Raw genomic sequence first — 12,619 nt, forward strand, 5'->3', positions numbered from 1 at the left:
GTTCCTTCGGACATTCTATTTAACCTATATTTCACTTTTAGCATTTTTATGATTTTGCAATTGTTGGTGATTCAGCAAATGTACTGTAGGTTCAAAAGTTTGAGAGTGCCTTAATTTCCTTCCTGCTTGAATTTCGTTCCATATGAGACAGCATGACACTTCCTTTTAAAACCAACTTGGTCATCTCCCAGAGCTGAGTGGGTATTTGTTCAGATTTAAGGATGTCATTAAATTCTGTGAAGTTATTCTATTTAAAAAAAAGTCCTCATCTTTTCATAAAAATAGATAAAAATGCTATCTGAAAGGTGTATATTTAAATCATATTCATGTGAAATTTTAAAACTAATGGGTTTATGGTTAGACAGAATGGTTGTATCATTTATTCTGATATTCTAGATAAAAGAGAATAATTTATCAGAAAAAGATCATCCCTAAAAAGATTTGTCACACGGAGAGTAATGTGAATATTCTCCACCTATAATTGGTTTTTACTTTGAAGAATTTTTAGTTTAGAGAAAGATACAAAAAAAAATCAGAGAATATTCTTTGGTCTGTATAGGTTTGCTGCTAGAATATTGGATCACCATTCCACAATGCTTCCAAACTGTTTTGTGAAATGAAAATCTAGCGTTATGTATTTAATGCCTACACTCTGCTTAAGCACAATCTCATATTTCATACAAATGCACTGTCCGGCTTATTACATTTGTATTTGTAGATTTCATTGTTAAAATTCCCCATGTTACATTGCAGTGTATTAAAAATATATTTGATTAGTCAATATGTGTGACTTCTGCATGCATGTCCTATGTGTGTTTCCATAATTGTTTTAGTAGACTGAACAGTAGATACAAAGATATACCTGAAAAAGGTACGACTTTACGTTTCACAAGAGGCCTAAATGATTTGTTTCATGACGTTTCAGAAAGTTCAGCTGTTTAGAAATAAATGTAAGCACCAAGCAGTTAATATGTTGTGTATTAACAAAATAATGTTGTGTATAAAAACAAATGATTTTTTCAATCATTTAAACTCTGCGTAGCATAATGTGCACTACTGTTCAAAGGTGTGTAAACAATGAATAATATCAGTATTGTTCATTCATTTTCACTCTTAGATATTATTCCCCCTGTCATATTAAATATGTTTTTGTCCAGAAAGATTTGAAACCTGAGTTTTTCTGAGCCACCCAGCATTGAACCTCTTGAAAATAGCTGGCCATTATTTACAAAATAGTTAATAGACAACCACAAAAGTACACTTGCACTTTGCTCCTCTAAACATTATATTTGGGTATTTTCTTTTGCCTGTAAGACACTTTTGTGACAAAAAAAGTAGAGAAGCAGGAACAGAAGCCAAATATTGTAAGTTAAACGTCATCATTCTATTTAATCTTTAAGTCGGATTTACAATATAGCTGTACTATGGTGTACTATGGTGGTAAAAGGAGGAGTAAATCACAATATTGCATTTGCGAGAAAATTGTTAATTCCGTGTTTAAACATGTTAAACTACTAATAGTGTAAAGAAAATATCTCTGAAATAAACCAGGGTAGTAAGTGAAGCATCATAGCTTTAGGGATCTGGGTTCGATTCTAGGCTGTTGTGCACGCTGGGTGGGTTTCTACAGTATGTAGAGTATATTCGCATTTTCTCTTTGTACAGTAAGCATGATTTTTCTTCAGGCGTGCCTGGTTTCCCCTCTCTTCTTAACGAAAGCTGGTAGATTGATTAGCTATGCTAAATTGCCAAATCCACGAGGAGTGGGGTCTCTGTCATTAATCTGCCTGTAAAACATAGTTCTCCTACAATACTGACCTCAAAATATGTGAGATAAGGTTCAGATGAAAAATATATAGACATCGGAATGACTTACTTATTAATCATCAATTCTATATTTAAGTAATAATTCAAAATTATGACTTAAATTTATGTAAAATTAGTGGTTTTACAAACCTTTGAACAGAACTACATGTACTGTACATGTATGGAACGTTCACATTGCATTGGAGCATTATACAATGCAAACATATTATATTTTGCTTTTTACTAGCATGTTTTCATTGCTTGAGAATTAAAACTGCACAAATGCCTCACACCCTGCCTTATGTTGCATTTTATTGTGTCTGTAGGGGTGAAATCAAAATGAAGACAAGACTTCTCTTTCTGGTATGTGCCTCACTCTTTGCCCCCCTGAGCAAAGGTCAGAAGGAAAATCCCACTATCATGGACCTGTCTACAAAAAACACAGATTTTGCTATGAACCTTTACAGGAAGCTTGCCAGCCATCATGATGACAACATCTTCTTCTCCCCTTTGTGCATGTCAGTAGCATTCACCATGCTATCGATGGCTGCAAAAGGGGATACTTACAATCAGATCCTTAAGGGTCTCAACCTCCAACTGCTTCAACGAGCAGACCAGGCAGACCTGATCCCTGAACTGTTCCGACAACTGGAAGCCAATATCACCCAAAACCAAGACTTGATACTGGCCCGGGGCAGTGCTATGTTTGTTCATCAGCAGTTTGAAATTGATAAGATTTTCAGTGAGCAAATCAAGAAGTTCTTCAACTCAGATATAATGAACATAGATTTCTCCAAGACCGAAGCTAGCAAAACAACCATTAATGATTATGTAAAAATGAAGACGAATGAAAAGGTCATGGGGCTCATCAGTCAGATAGATCCTCTTACTCAGTTGGTGCTTGTAAATACCATTCTTTTCCAAGGTGGGTGAATAATAATACTGTAGCAACCTTACAGATGGTAAAATGAGGATAATGAAGAGATTACAGGTTTACCGGTCACATTTGATGTTTTTATGATTTAGTTTGAAATTCAACATATAATGGAGTATAAATATATTATTAATATTATATTAATGCCCAGAATTGTCTGGATGCTCAATTGAAATGTCTTGAGCAAACCTTTCTTTAATGAATCAAAATTTAGAGCCGTAGCTACAACAAATATCTCTATTGTTTAAAATAATTTACTTAGTAAAGCATTTTAAACAATAGAGATTTTGATATGGTTGAAGAAAGTAACACTAGAACTTTTCAGTTTAATATTGGCTCAAAATCTGAAGGTAATTATGTAAAAAGTGTTCTACATTGTTTAAATACATATTATCTATGGTGTGTCTGTTTATATATTATAATAAAAAAGAAACCCAAAAAAGAAAAACATGAAACTTCCTGACAAGTTGGCATTGACTCAGATTTCATTTGTTATTAAACAGATTTGACTTTGTCTTCGTTTAGGCAAATGGGAGCTACCATTTAACTCCAGCTTTACAGAGGAAGCACGATTTTATGTTGACAAATACAATATTGTCAAGGTCCCCATGATGTTCCGAGAAGATAAATATTACTTGGCCTACGATCCTGTGCTGAAGCTCGGCATTCTAAAGTTGCCATACAGAGGCCATGCTGCAATGCTGGTCCTTCTTCCTGACAAGGGTGTTGACTATACATCCATCGATGATGAAATCTCTGCGGAGAGCTTTCTGGGATGGATACAGAAACTGAAGAAAACGTAAGCAGACCTCTAATAAGTGCTTTCTTTTTTAATGTATTTAGTTGGAAAACTGGAAAGGTACACGCAAACCTTACAGAGCCTTGCGAAAGTATTCAGACTCCTCTGATGTTGTCCCATTTTGCAGAATTACAAAACGCACACCTCTTTTTCAATTTAATGTTTTATTCTAAACCTGAATGCTCGAACTGAAGAGGTGTCAGGGTAAGATTAATGTCAGTAAATGTCAGTAAAAATAAAGAGAAAAAAATGAAATCTGTTGATTGCACAGGTATTCAGATTCATTTGGGATTCAAACGTAGTGCAATTTTAACCGTCTTTTTTGGCAGATTTACTCAAGCTCTCTCAAGTTGCTTGAGGATAATAATAATAATAATAATTGCTAACACTTATATAGCGCTTTTCTGGACACTCCACTCAAAGCACTTTACAGGTAATGGGGACTCCCCTCCACCACCACCAATGTGCAGCATCCACCTGGATGATGCGACAGCAGCCAAAGTGCGCCAGAACGCTCACCACACATCAGCTATCAGTGGGGAGGAGAGCAGAGTAATGAGGCCAATTCATAGATGGGGATCATTAGGAGGCCATGATTGGTAAAGACCAATGGGAAATTTGGCCAGGACGCCGGGGTTACACCCCTACTCTTTTCGAGAAACGCCCTGGGATTTTTAATGACCACAGAGAATCAGGACCTCGGCTTTACATCTCATCCGAAGGACGGCGCCTGTTTACAGTATAGTGTCCCTGTCACTATATTGGGGCATTAGGACCCATATGGACCGCAGGGTGATCGCCCCCTGCTGGGCCCACTAACACCTCTTCCAGCAACAACCTTAGTTTTTCCCAGGAGTTCTCCCATCCAGGTACTGACCTGGCTCACACCTGCTTAGCTTCAGTGGGTTGCCAGTTGTGAGTTGCAGGGTGATATGGCTGCTGGCAGTAAGAAAAGAAACATTTAATCAATATCCAAAATCAGTATACTTCATTTTTTTTATGATCACCCTGGTCACTTGTGGATAGCAGTTTTCAAGTCTTTCCACTGGCTCTCAATAGGATTCAGGTCAAGACATTAACTGAGCTGCTCAAGGACAGGCTGCCTTCCACTTCTTAATGATCAGCTTACCCATGCACAAGGAGATATTAGAGTCTTTGAAGTGAATTTATATTCTGTGCCTTTACATAACTTTGTTACAAGGCATCTGAATACAGCCGCAGGGGTGGTGATTGGACTGAACCCAAGAGCAAGAAAATGGAGAGTGGATGAAAAACTTAAAGATCCGAGGGAAAGTGAAGTAAAAAGTAGTGCCAATACAATGATACATTACTGGCCAGTGGGGGGATTAGCCCAGGCCCAGGTTAGTAAAGAAAGAGAAAAGGGCAAAGCTGCTACAGTCTAAAGAGAAGCTGGCTGGCAGCATCGCAGGTGAAAAAAGGAAAAAGGGATAGCATGGTGACCTCAGTCCTTGATCAGAATCAGGGAGTATCGGCTCTTGGAAAATTGCTCTCTCGACTTTGGAGTGGATACCTACTGCTGTGCTCCCCAAAACAAGGGGACCGCATGGGTCTGGTGGGCAGTCCTAGTCTGGGTTAATTAGACTGGGGTGCAGGCAGGTGGACAAGCAGACTGGTGCAGGAGAAAATTAAAGGGAAGAAATCTTCCTTTAAGAACTGGCCACCAAAGCAAAGATTGCCCTAGCCCGTCAGCAAGCAAAAAGAATAGAGATAATAAGTTCACTGCGGCTGTGGCGAGAAAAGAGAAAGGCTGGCATTGCACAACACCAGCCCTCATTCAAACTGCCCTCCTCAGCCCATGGACTGGGATCAGGGGGCCTTAGCTCTTGGAGTATTGCTCTCTCGGCTTCAAATTCCTACTGCAGAGCTCCCAGAAAGAGGGAATTATACAGGTTGGTGGGGGGCAGCCCTCTTGTGTAGCCAGGGATGCGGACTGGCAAGCTAACAGGACAACACACAGAATAAGAAGCACTCATTAAGTGCTGCCTGATTTAATTGTCAGTCCTCAAAAATGTTACTGTGTATCAGGTAAATCTATTATGGCTGATTATCCATATCATGTCATCATGCTCCAAGAATAAATATATATATATACTCTGCCATTGTGTTGCAGAAAACTAGAAGTACAGCTGCCTCGGTTCAAGATGGAGCAGTCCTACAACATGGACAAAATTCTTCCAGATCTGGGCATTCGAAACGTGTTTGAAAATACGGCTGACCTTTCAGGCCTAAGCAAGGAAGTGGGACTCAAAGTTTCTGAGGTCAGTGTGATATGAAACAATATCTCATTTTAATAAGACAAATCAGCTGTTAAGCTCCTGTAGCTCCTGTAGTTTATTGACACATTTGTTCTGTCAAAAAGGCAACAGAATCAAGAAACTGTTGCAAAGGCTTTCTGTGGCACAGTGTACGGCACCTCTACCTCGCTCCTCCACTGTTTGATTCTGAGCACCTGTCTGAGTGGAGTTTGCATTTTCACAGTACTGTATTCACACAGTCCAATTTTCTTCCTTGGTTAGGTGTTATGTTTGCAAACTCATGCAAAGTACTAGTTCTTAGTGTCTGACAACAGATAAATAAGATGCAATCCTTGGCACAAACCTTTAATTTGTAGCTTTTGTTGAAAGCTGTCACTGTTTCTATTCTGATTACAGGTCCTTCACAAGGCAGTGATAGAAGTGGACGAGAAGGGCACTGAAGCAGCTGGTGCAACAGCTACAGGAATAACGGGATACTCAATGCCACCAAGGCTGATAGTGGACCGTCCCTTCCTCTTCCTCATTTACCATGAGAAAACAAACAGCATACTGTTCATGGGAAGGGTGATAGACCCCACTAAAAATTAATTGCAAAGCTCTTCATAACAACTAATAAAGCTTCATTTTGAAGCATTGTTTGTTCTGCTAAACTTGTTTGTTCATTTTAGTCATTTGTCAAGCTTAAATAAACATGACTTTATTTACCATCCCTTACATTTCAAGAATAATTGTGCAAAGAACGTAACAAGTAAATTCGATAAATTCTAAATAAAATCTGATTATGGAATACACGTTTTAATATTCCTTTTATAATTTCACTAACATGTTATCAGTTTTAGATGATGTACTCTAATGTACTCCTATAAAAAAAAATAATTGATATAATATAGGAACAAATAATAGGTTTATTCCATCCTGAAGAGAGAAGAAAGAAAACACAACATTTTGGCCATGGAGCCTTCTTCAGGTGTGATATATTGATATATTATATACTGTATATATTATAATAATTAAAATAAAAACACGAATAAACTGAAAAACGAAATATAATCATGACACATGAAACTACGACAAAAGACATTTAGGATTTAAATTAAGTTGTTTCACTATAATGTTTTTTTTTTTTTAAATGTGTTTGAAAAGTATTTGTTTTCTCTCGTGTTGCCAAAGTATAAACACTTCAATGAATCTAGTATACTGCACATGAAAAAAACAGAATTTTTTCATTTGTTGATTCTGGAAAATCAATTTTCTTATATCCTTTCATAAACACCTTAAACGATTTATTAACTATTTTCCCCTAAACATGGAAGACTGTTTTATTGGCACAGGGATCAAGGCCATGAAATATAGCAACAGATCCTAGATTATGCTCATGATAATGTTCTCTAATTTAAAAATAAATTAAATTAAATTAATTAAAAGATCTGTGAAGACTAAGATTTTAAAATTCAGAATAACATATGTTTGTAATATGTTTGTATCTCATTCCAACAGAAGCATCAATAATAAAGCCCACATGTTAAACTATCTAAAGAGTGGCATAAATTATAAACAAGGTTCTACTATGTCACTCTATTAACTTTATTATTTTACCACGATTTAACGAAAAACGCTGACTTCTGAGTGTGGGAACACCTTAAATTTAATCAACAAGTTTAAGAAAAATAACTTAGGTCATTAAACCACACAGTCTACAAAAATGAAATCTATTTAATTTGTCTTCATTAAAGCATAACAAATATCCAACATATATCAAAGTAATCAGTTACTGAATTTTGTCTGAGTTTACTGAAGTGCTAAAACATCAGGCACAATTGTTTTATTTGTAGGAGTGTATCAGGGCCCATTTTGATTTAAAATAACTCAGTATTAGACTCGTCGATAAAAGTATCCATAATAAAAAAAGAACAAAGGAGAAAGAACAAAACAAAAATCGTGAACATTTGTAAAGCATGCTGTATTGCAAAAGAATTAAAAATACATAGTGTACATGACCTTGTTCCAAGTGTCATTTTAACAAAGGGTACAAGTATTGCAAACATGAATTAATGACAACAAAATTGACTGCATATAATCCTAAAAATTGCTAAACTAATGTGAAGAAATACTGCACTGTATGTCCAAAGCAGGAATGCACATTTGACAATGTGTATTTATTGATTGTTGACCAGTTATCTTCTGCAGAGCTGCGGCAATAATTGTCCTCTGGGCTGTCACTCCCTCCCTGCTTGCATCCCAAATGAGTTCGACTTTCTTTGCCTTCCTCCAACAGAGTAAAGAGTTACAGATTAGCATTTGTACAGTCTGTACTGGGTGCTTGGTTTTATATCAGACAAAAATACAAAGCAAACGAAACTCACATGGTAATCTTCCTAGACTGGGTATCCTTGCTGCCATTGCTCCTGTGATCAACAGTATTGATTGTGTTACTGCGAATTAATACTGGCATTGAGGAGGTGGAAGGCGAAACTGAAGTTGATGCTGCACTAAAGTGATGGGTCCTAATGACGTCATCTGAAAAAGAGCACAGGAGGAATTCTTGAAAGGTATCTATGGTCATTATAGTTATTGTACATTACTATTATTGCCCTTTTTACCCCCTCATCAATTTTTAAATCGTGGTTTGTTCATCACTTGGACTCTAAAAGAACTAAAATGCTCTTATACTGTAAGAACAGAGCGGTGGGCTAGGTACATGCATCTTCTGAAATGCACATGGGTAGATATACTGTACATTGGTTTTTGGATAAATGGCTGGATCCGTTATGTGAGTTAAGAACCACACTGGATATTATTTTTTAGTTATTCAATATTCGATACCATGAAGGAATGCTCACCATTAATGGGCAGTAGTGAACTCTTGCCTGTTCCAGGACAGCTTCCTGATTCCTTTATTTTGCTGGAAGGAATGTTATGACAAGATTAGGGGAACTAATTAAGGGGAGACACAAAGATAAAAAAAACATAGGCTTATGGACAGTCAGTTGCTTTGGAACCCTCATAAAGTTAACAGAAATTTAAAGAAATTAATTAAGAATAACATTTAACAAGTCCTCAGATAATTTTCCTTTGATTAACTTTAAAATGTTAATGTATGTAAATCCTTTTGTTGTAATGAAATGACAAAAAGCTAATTATTTTCAATAAACAGCAATTTTGATTTTGGAAAAATAGGAAAAAGAATGTGGCAAATCGAGCTTACATATGTTTGTCTGAATTAACCATTTTAGAAGTTGAAGGATGACTGCTGAGTGATCGACTTCTTGCCAATTTAGTCTTCTTTATTTCTTTACCTAGAAATGTGAACAAAGGGAAAGGTAACATTCAGCATTAAGGTTTGGAAATAATATTGATTTTAAAATTCAGCACTAAACCGAATACATCTGCCCTGAAAAAAGATTTACTGCCTTTCAAACATGTCCCTTCTTGTTGATTTACAAATTATGTACACTACTTTTTAAGTGAATCATTTAAATCAAAATGTGAATGTTCAAACTAATCAGGTTACGCTAAGTGTCAGCAAAAACTGCAAAGAACAAATAAAAACAAAACATTATTGATTGCACAAATGTTTACCCCCTTTGCCATGGCAGACATAAATTAGTTCTCAGCCACAAAATTACTTTGTCAAGTCACAGTTGAATGGTCACTCGCTGTGTACAATAATAGTGGTTCACATGATTTCAGCATAAATACACCTATCTCTGTAAGATCCCTCAGATAGATTTTGAATTTCAAGCAAACATTCATCCATGTAGGCCAAAGAGATTTCAAAACAACTCAGAGATAAAGATGTATAAAGGTATAGACAGGAAAGGGGTAAAAAAAACTTTTCAAATACACTGAACATCCCCTTGAGTACAGTGAATTCCATTATTAGGAAAGAGTATTTACCACCCAGATACTGCCTACATTAGTTCCTCCAAACTGAGTGACTGGATAAGCAGGAAACTGATACTACCATGAGGGCACTGATGAAAACAAACCAAAACCACAAAATAAAACCTTTAAAAAATAAAATCTCTCAGAATTCTAACTAAAGTTTTTCTTTAGTCCTCTATCTCTCTATATATGGCTTGCTAAGCTGTGTATCAGCAGAAATTTTTTCCAAGACTCTTTTCAAAAGAAATGTACAATTCCCAGGCTTTTCAGTCATCCACTGGTCCACTCTGTTCTCACTTTCATACAGATGAAAGCACTTTCATCTGCTTTCTTTGCAGATAGCAGAGGACATTGGGCAAAAAAAGGCCAGAAAGGAAACCTTTCCTTTCTTTTTTAAAATAGCATCTGACCAACCTTTTCCTTCCAACTGGTCAGGAGAATAAGTACAATGGGGCATTTCCTATTGCTCTCTGGGGAATGTGGTTCAGATAAGAACTGCCATTTTGACTGAAGTTACCACCCTGTTTCAAGTGTTTGTGGTCAAATGAAAATTGAACTATCTATTCCCAATGCAAAGGGTTAACCAACACAGTGCACCAGCAAGTCAACAGTGGTCAAGCATAGTGGTGGCAGCATTATGTTATAGGGCTACTTCTCATCAGCAGGGACTGGGAAACTTGCCAAAGAAAGTGCATGGATCAAAGTACAGGCAACTTTAGCGGAAAAGTCTGCTTAACATCTAAAACTGGGCAAATGAACCTTCAATAGGACACTGACTCACAGGAAAAGGCCAGAGCTATACTGGAGCAGCTGGACAAGAAGAAAATGAATGTCCTTGAGTGGCCTAGTCAAAGTTCTGACTTAAATCTGATAGAAAATATGTGGCAAGTCTTGAAAATTACTGTTCATAAATGATCCCCCCAAAACAATACAGTACCCGAGCAAGTTTGCAAAGAAGTGGCAAAAATCTATTTCAGTGTTTCCACAGTGTCTCACAGGTGTAATTACTGTCAAAAGTGCTTCCACCAATTATTAACTCAAGGCAGTTATTTATTTTTATTGGTAGTTTTTTGTTGACATTTACCTTTTTCACTCATTGAAGTTTACTTTACATTGAAGTAATAATATTGTATTAAGGATATTAACTTTAGAAAATATATCATTTGTAATTCAACAAAAGGGATAATCTTTAGGAATAGTTGAAAACCTTTGTAAGATACTGAATATACAGTACCTCATATATATGCACACAGCACAGTAAACTGTATAAATGCATATAATACAATAGAAAGAATGCTGCCCTTACCAACTGAGGTAGTTGTATTAGATCCAGAATTCGATACTGCCATGTTTTTTGGTACAGATAATCCAGGTTTACTGTCTCTGCCTAAAGTAATATTAATAAAATCATGAGCAAATTACCAAGTATTAATAAACATAAATCAACGGTTTTATAGAACAAATCTAAATACAAAATGGGACAATTAATTCTAATAATAGCAGTTTTCAATAAACCTAGTTCAGCATTTGACTGCTGCAATTCTACATTACGGAAAATATGAGAGATTAGCCTTTTTCAAATAACGAGACAATGTCCCCAACATTAGATATTTTACTGATTAGACATAGATAAGCTGGATGGCAAAGATTTTAGATAAAGCTACTTACGCTTCTTGTCTGCATGTTTCTCAGTTGTTAACTTTCCTTCACTTTGTTGTCTTTCCAGCTGCTCCTGTTAGATTAAAATATGTCATTTAGCTGAAGTACTGTAAATTTTTCAGGAAAGCATATGAGTATTAATTTTGGTACTATTAAGAAAACAAATTCTTCATAATATTATTAAGAATAAAATATAAAGTTCAGCAGCCAAAATGTATTCAAAAGCTTGTTAACTGGCAAAAAACATGGATGTTTCCATCCATCAAAATCAGATGTTTCCATGTTCAGGGATATTGGTGCTTCTTCAAACAAAAACATAAAAAAAGACTTCTAGTTTGGACAATAAAAAATCTCTGCCTTTGATCTTACCACCTCTAGCAGAAGGTTCTCTTCCTTTTCTTTTTTCTGATCAAGCAGATCCTTCTCGTGCCTCTTTTGATACTAAACACCAGAAATACTGCATGTAAAAATACATTCTGGAACATTATATCAAATTTTCATCCATTCGGGGATAAGAATTGAAGAAATAAGCACTCTTACTGGTTCTGTGATGTCCATTTTGTCAAGTTCCAGCACTGTCTAAAATAAAAAAACATGATATTAAATATTTGTTGCTCAGCTATAGACGTTACATGCTTTAATACCAAAGGTGAAATATGATAGATACAATAAGCCCTACTACTGAATGTTACATAGCTAACCTTTAGAAATTGTTAACATATTTTTATAAACCAGTTTAAAATAGTTTCAGGAACACAATAAGAATAAGAGTACAATACAAAAACATTCCCCCTAACACCCAGCTTATAGTGGAGGACTAAAAGTGGAAAAAAATGTTGATACATGAATTCTATACCAATTTCTCCAGATATGAATGTTTTCATAAAATATTATGTTTCAAGTTGCAGTTTTGAAGGATTCCTAGATATACAGTACAATTGTACTGTACCTCAGTCTTTAAAGCCACTCTTGAGCACACTGTCAATGAGTTAGTAACTGTGTATAACTTGAGTGATAGTTACAGTGACAGTGCAGGTCAAAGCAGAACTGAACACATTGAATATCCTTCAAAACCAGTTCTTTGGAAAACAATACAATATTTGACAAAAGTGGCACAGGTTATAAAAACACTTTGAAACTGATAGGTATCATTAAGGATTTTCTGCTAGCTGTGCTCTACATGTGAGACAAGACAATTACAGGCTATTCAGATCTTCATTACATTATGGTTTAATATTAATAGCACCCAGATAACCCAGA

The 12,619-nt window shown here is 35.9% G+C and overlaps 2 protein-coding genes across 3 annotated transcripts in view; one reads left to right on the forward strand and one right to left on the reverse strand.

Moving 5' to 3' along the window:
* The first annotated feature begins 1,221 nt into the window (after window positions 1-1,221).
* On the forward strand, window positions 1,222-6,520 carry LOC148653493 (protein Z-dependent protease inhibitor-like). Its single transcript, XM_088648561.1, has 5 exons — window positions 1,222-1,364; window positions 2,133-2,731; window positions 3,266-3,539; window positions 5,671-5,818; window positions 6,212-6,520. The coding sequence occupies exons 2-5, from the start codon at window positions 2,146-2,148 to the stop codon at window positions 6,401-6,403; spliced, it is 1,200 nt and encodes a 399-aa protein (XP_088504687.1). The 5' UTR covers window positions 1,222-1,364; window positions 2,133-2,145; the 3' UTR covers window positions 6,404-6,520.
* Window positions 6,521-7,442: 922 nt separating this feature from the next.
* The window catches only part of ppp4r4 (protein phosphatase 4, regulatory subunit 4), a 40,420-nt gene continuing 35,243 nt past the window's right edge, over window positions 7,443-12,619 (reverse strand). For both annotated transcript variants that reach the window (XM_088648560.1, XM_088648559.1), the window contains exons 18-25: window positions 11,900-11,938; window positions 11,729-11,800; window positions 11,369-11,432; window positions 11,007-11,087; window positions 9,021-9,111; window positions 8,656-8,717; window positions 8,179-8,332; window positions 7,443-8,077 (exon numbers count right to left, since the gene is read on the reverse strand). In XM_088648560.1, the coding sequence (XP_088504686.1) occupies window positions 8,032-8,077; window positions 8,179-8,332; window positions 8,656-8,717; window positions 9,021-9,111; window positions 11,007-11,087; window positions 11,369-11,432; window positions 11,729-11,800; window positions 11,900-11,938 (609 nt within the window). In that variant the 3' untranslated portion in view covers window positions 7,443-8,031. The remainder of the gene's footprint in view (window positions 8,078-8,178; window positions 8,333-8,655; window positions 8,718-9,020; window positions 9,112-11,006; window positions 11,088-11,368; window positions 11,433-11,728; window positions 11,801-11,899; window positions 11,939-12,619) is intronic.

Source organism: Lepisosteus platostomus, chromosome 10 (assembly GCF_059453375.1).
Source record: "Lepisosteus platostomus isolate fLepPlt1 chromosome 10, fLepPlt1.hap1, whole genome shotgun sequence".
Taxonomy (NCBI): Eukaryota; Metazoa; Chordata; class Actinopteri; order Semionotiformes; family Lepisosteidae; genus Lepisosteus; species Lepisosteus platostomus.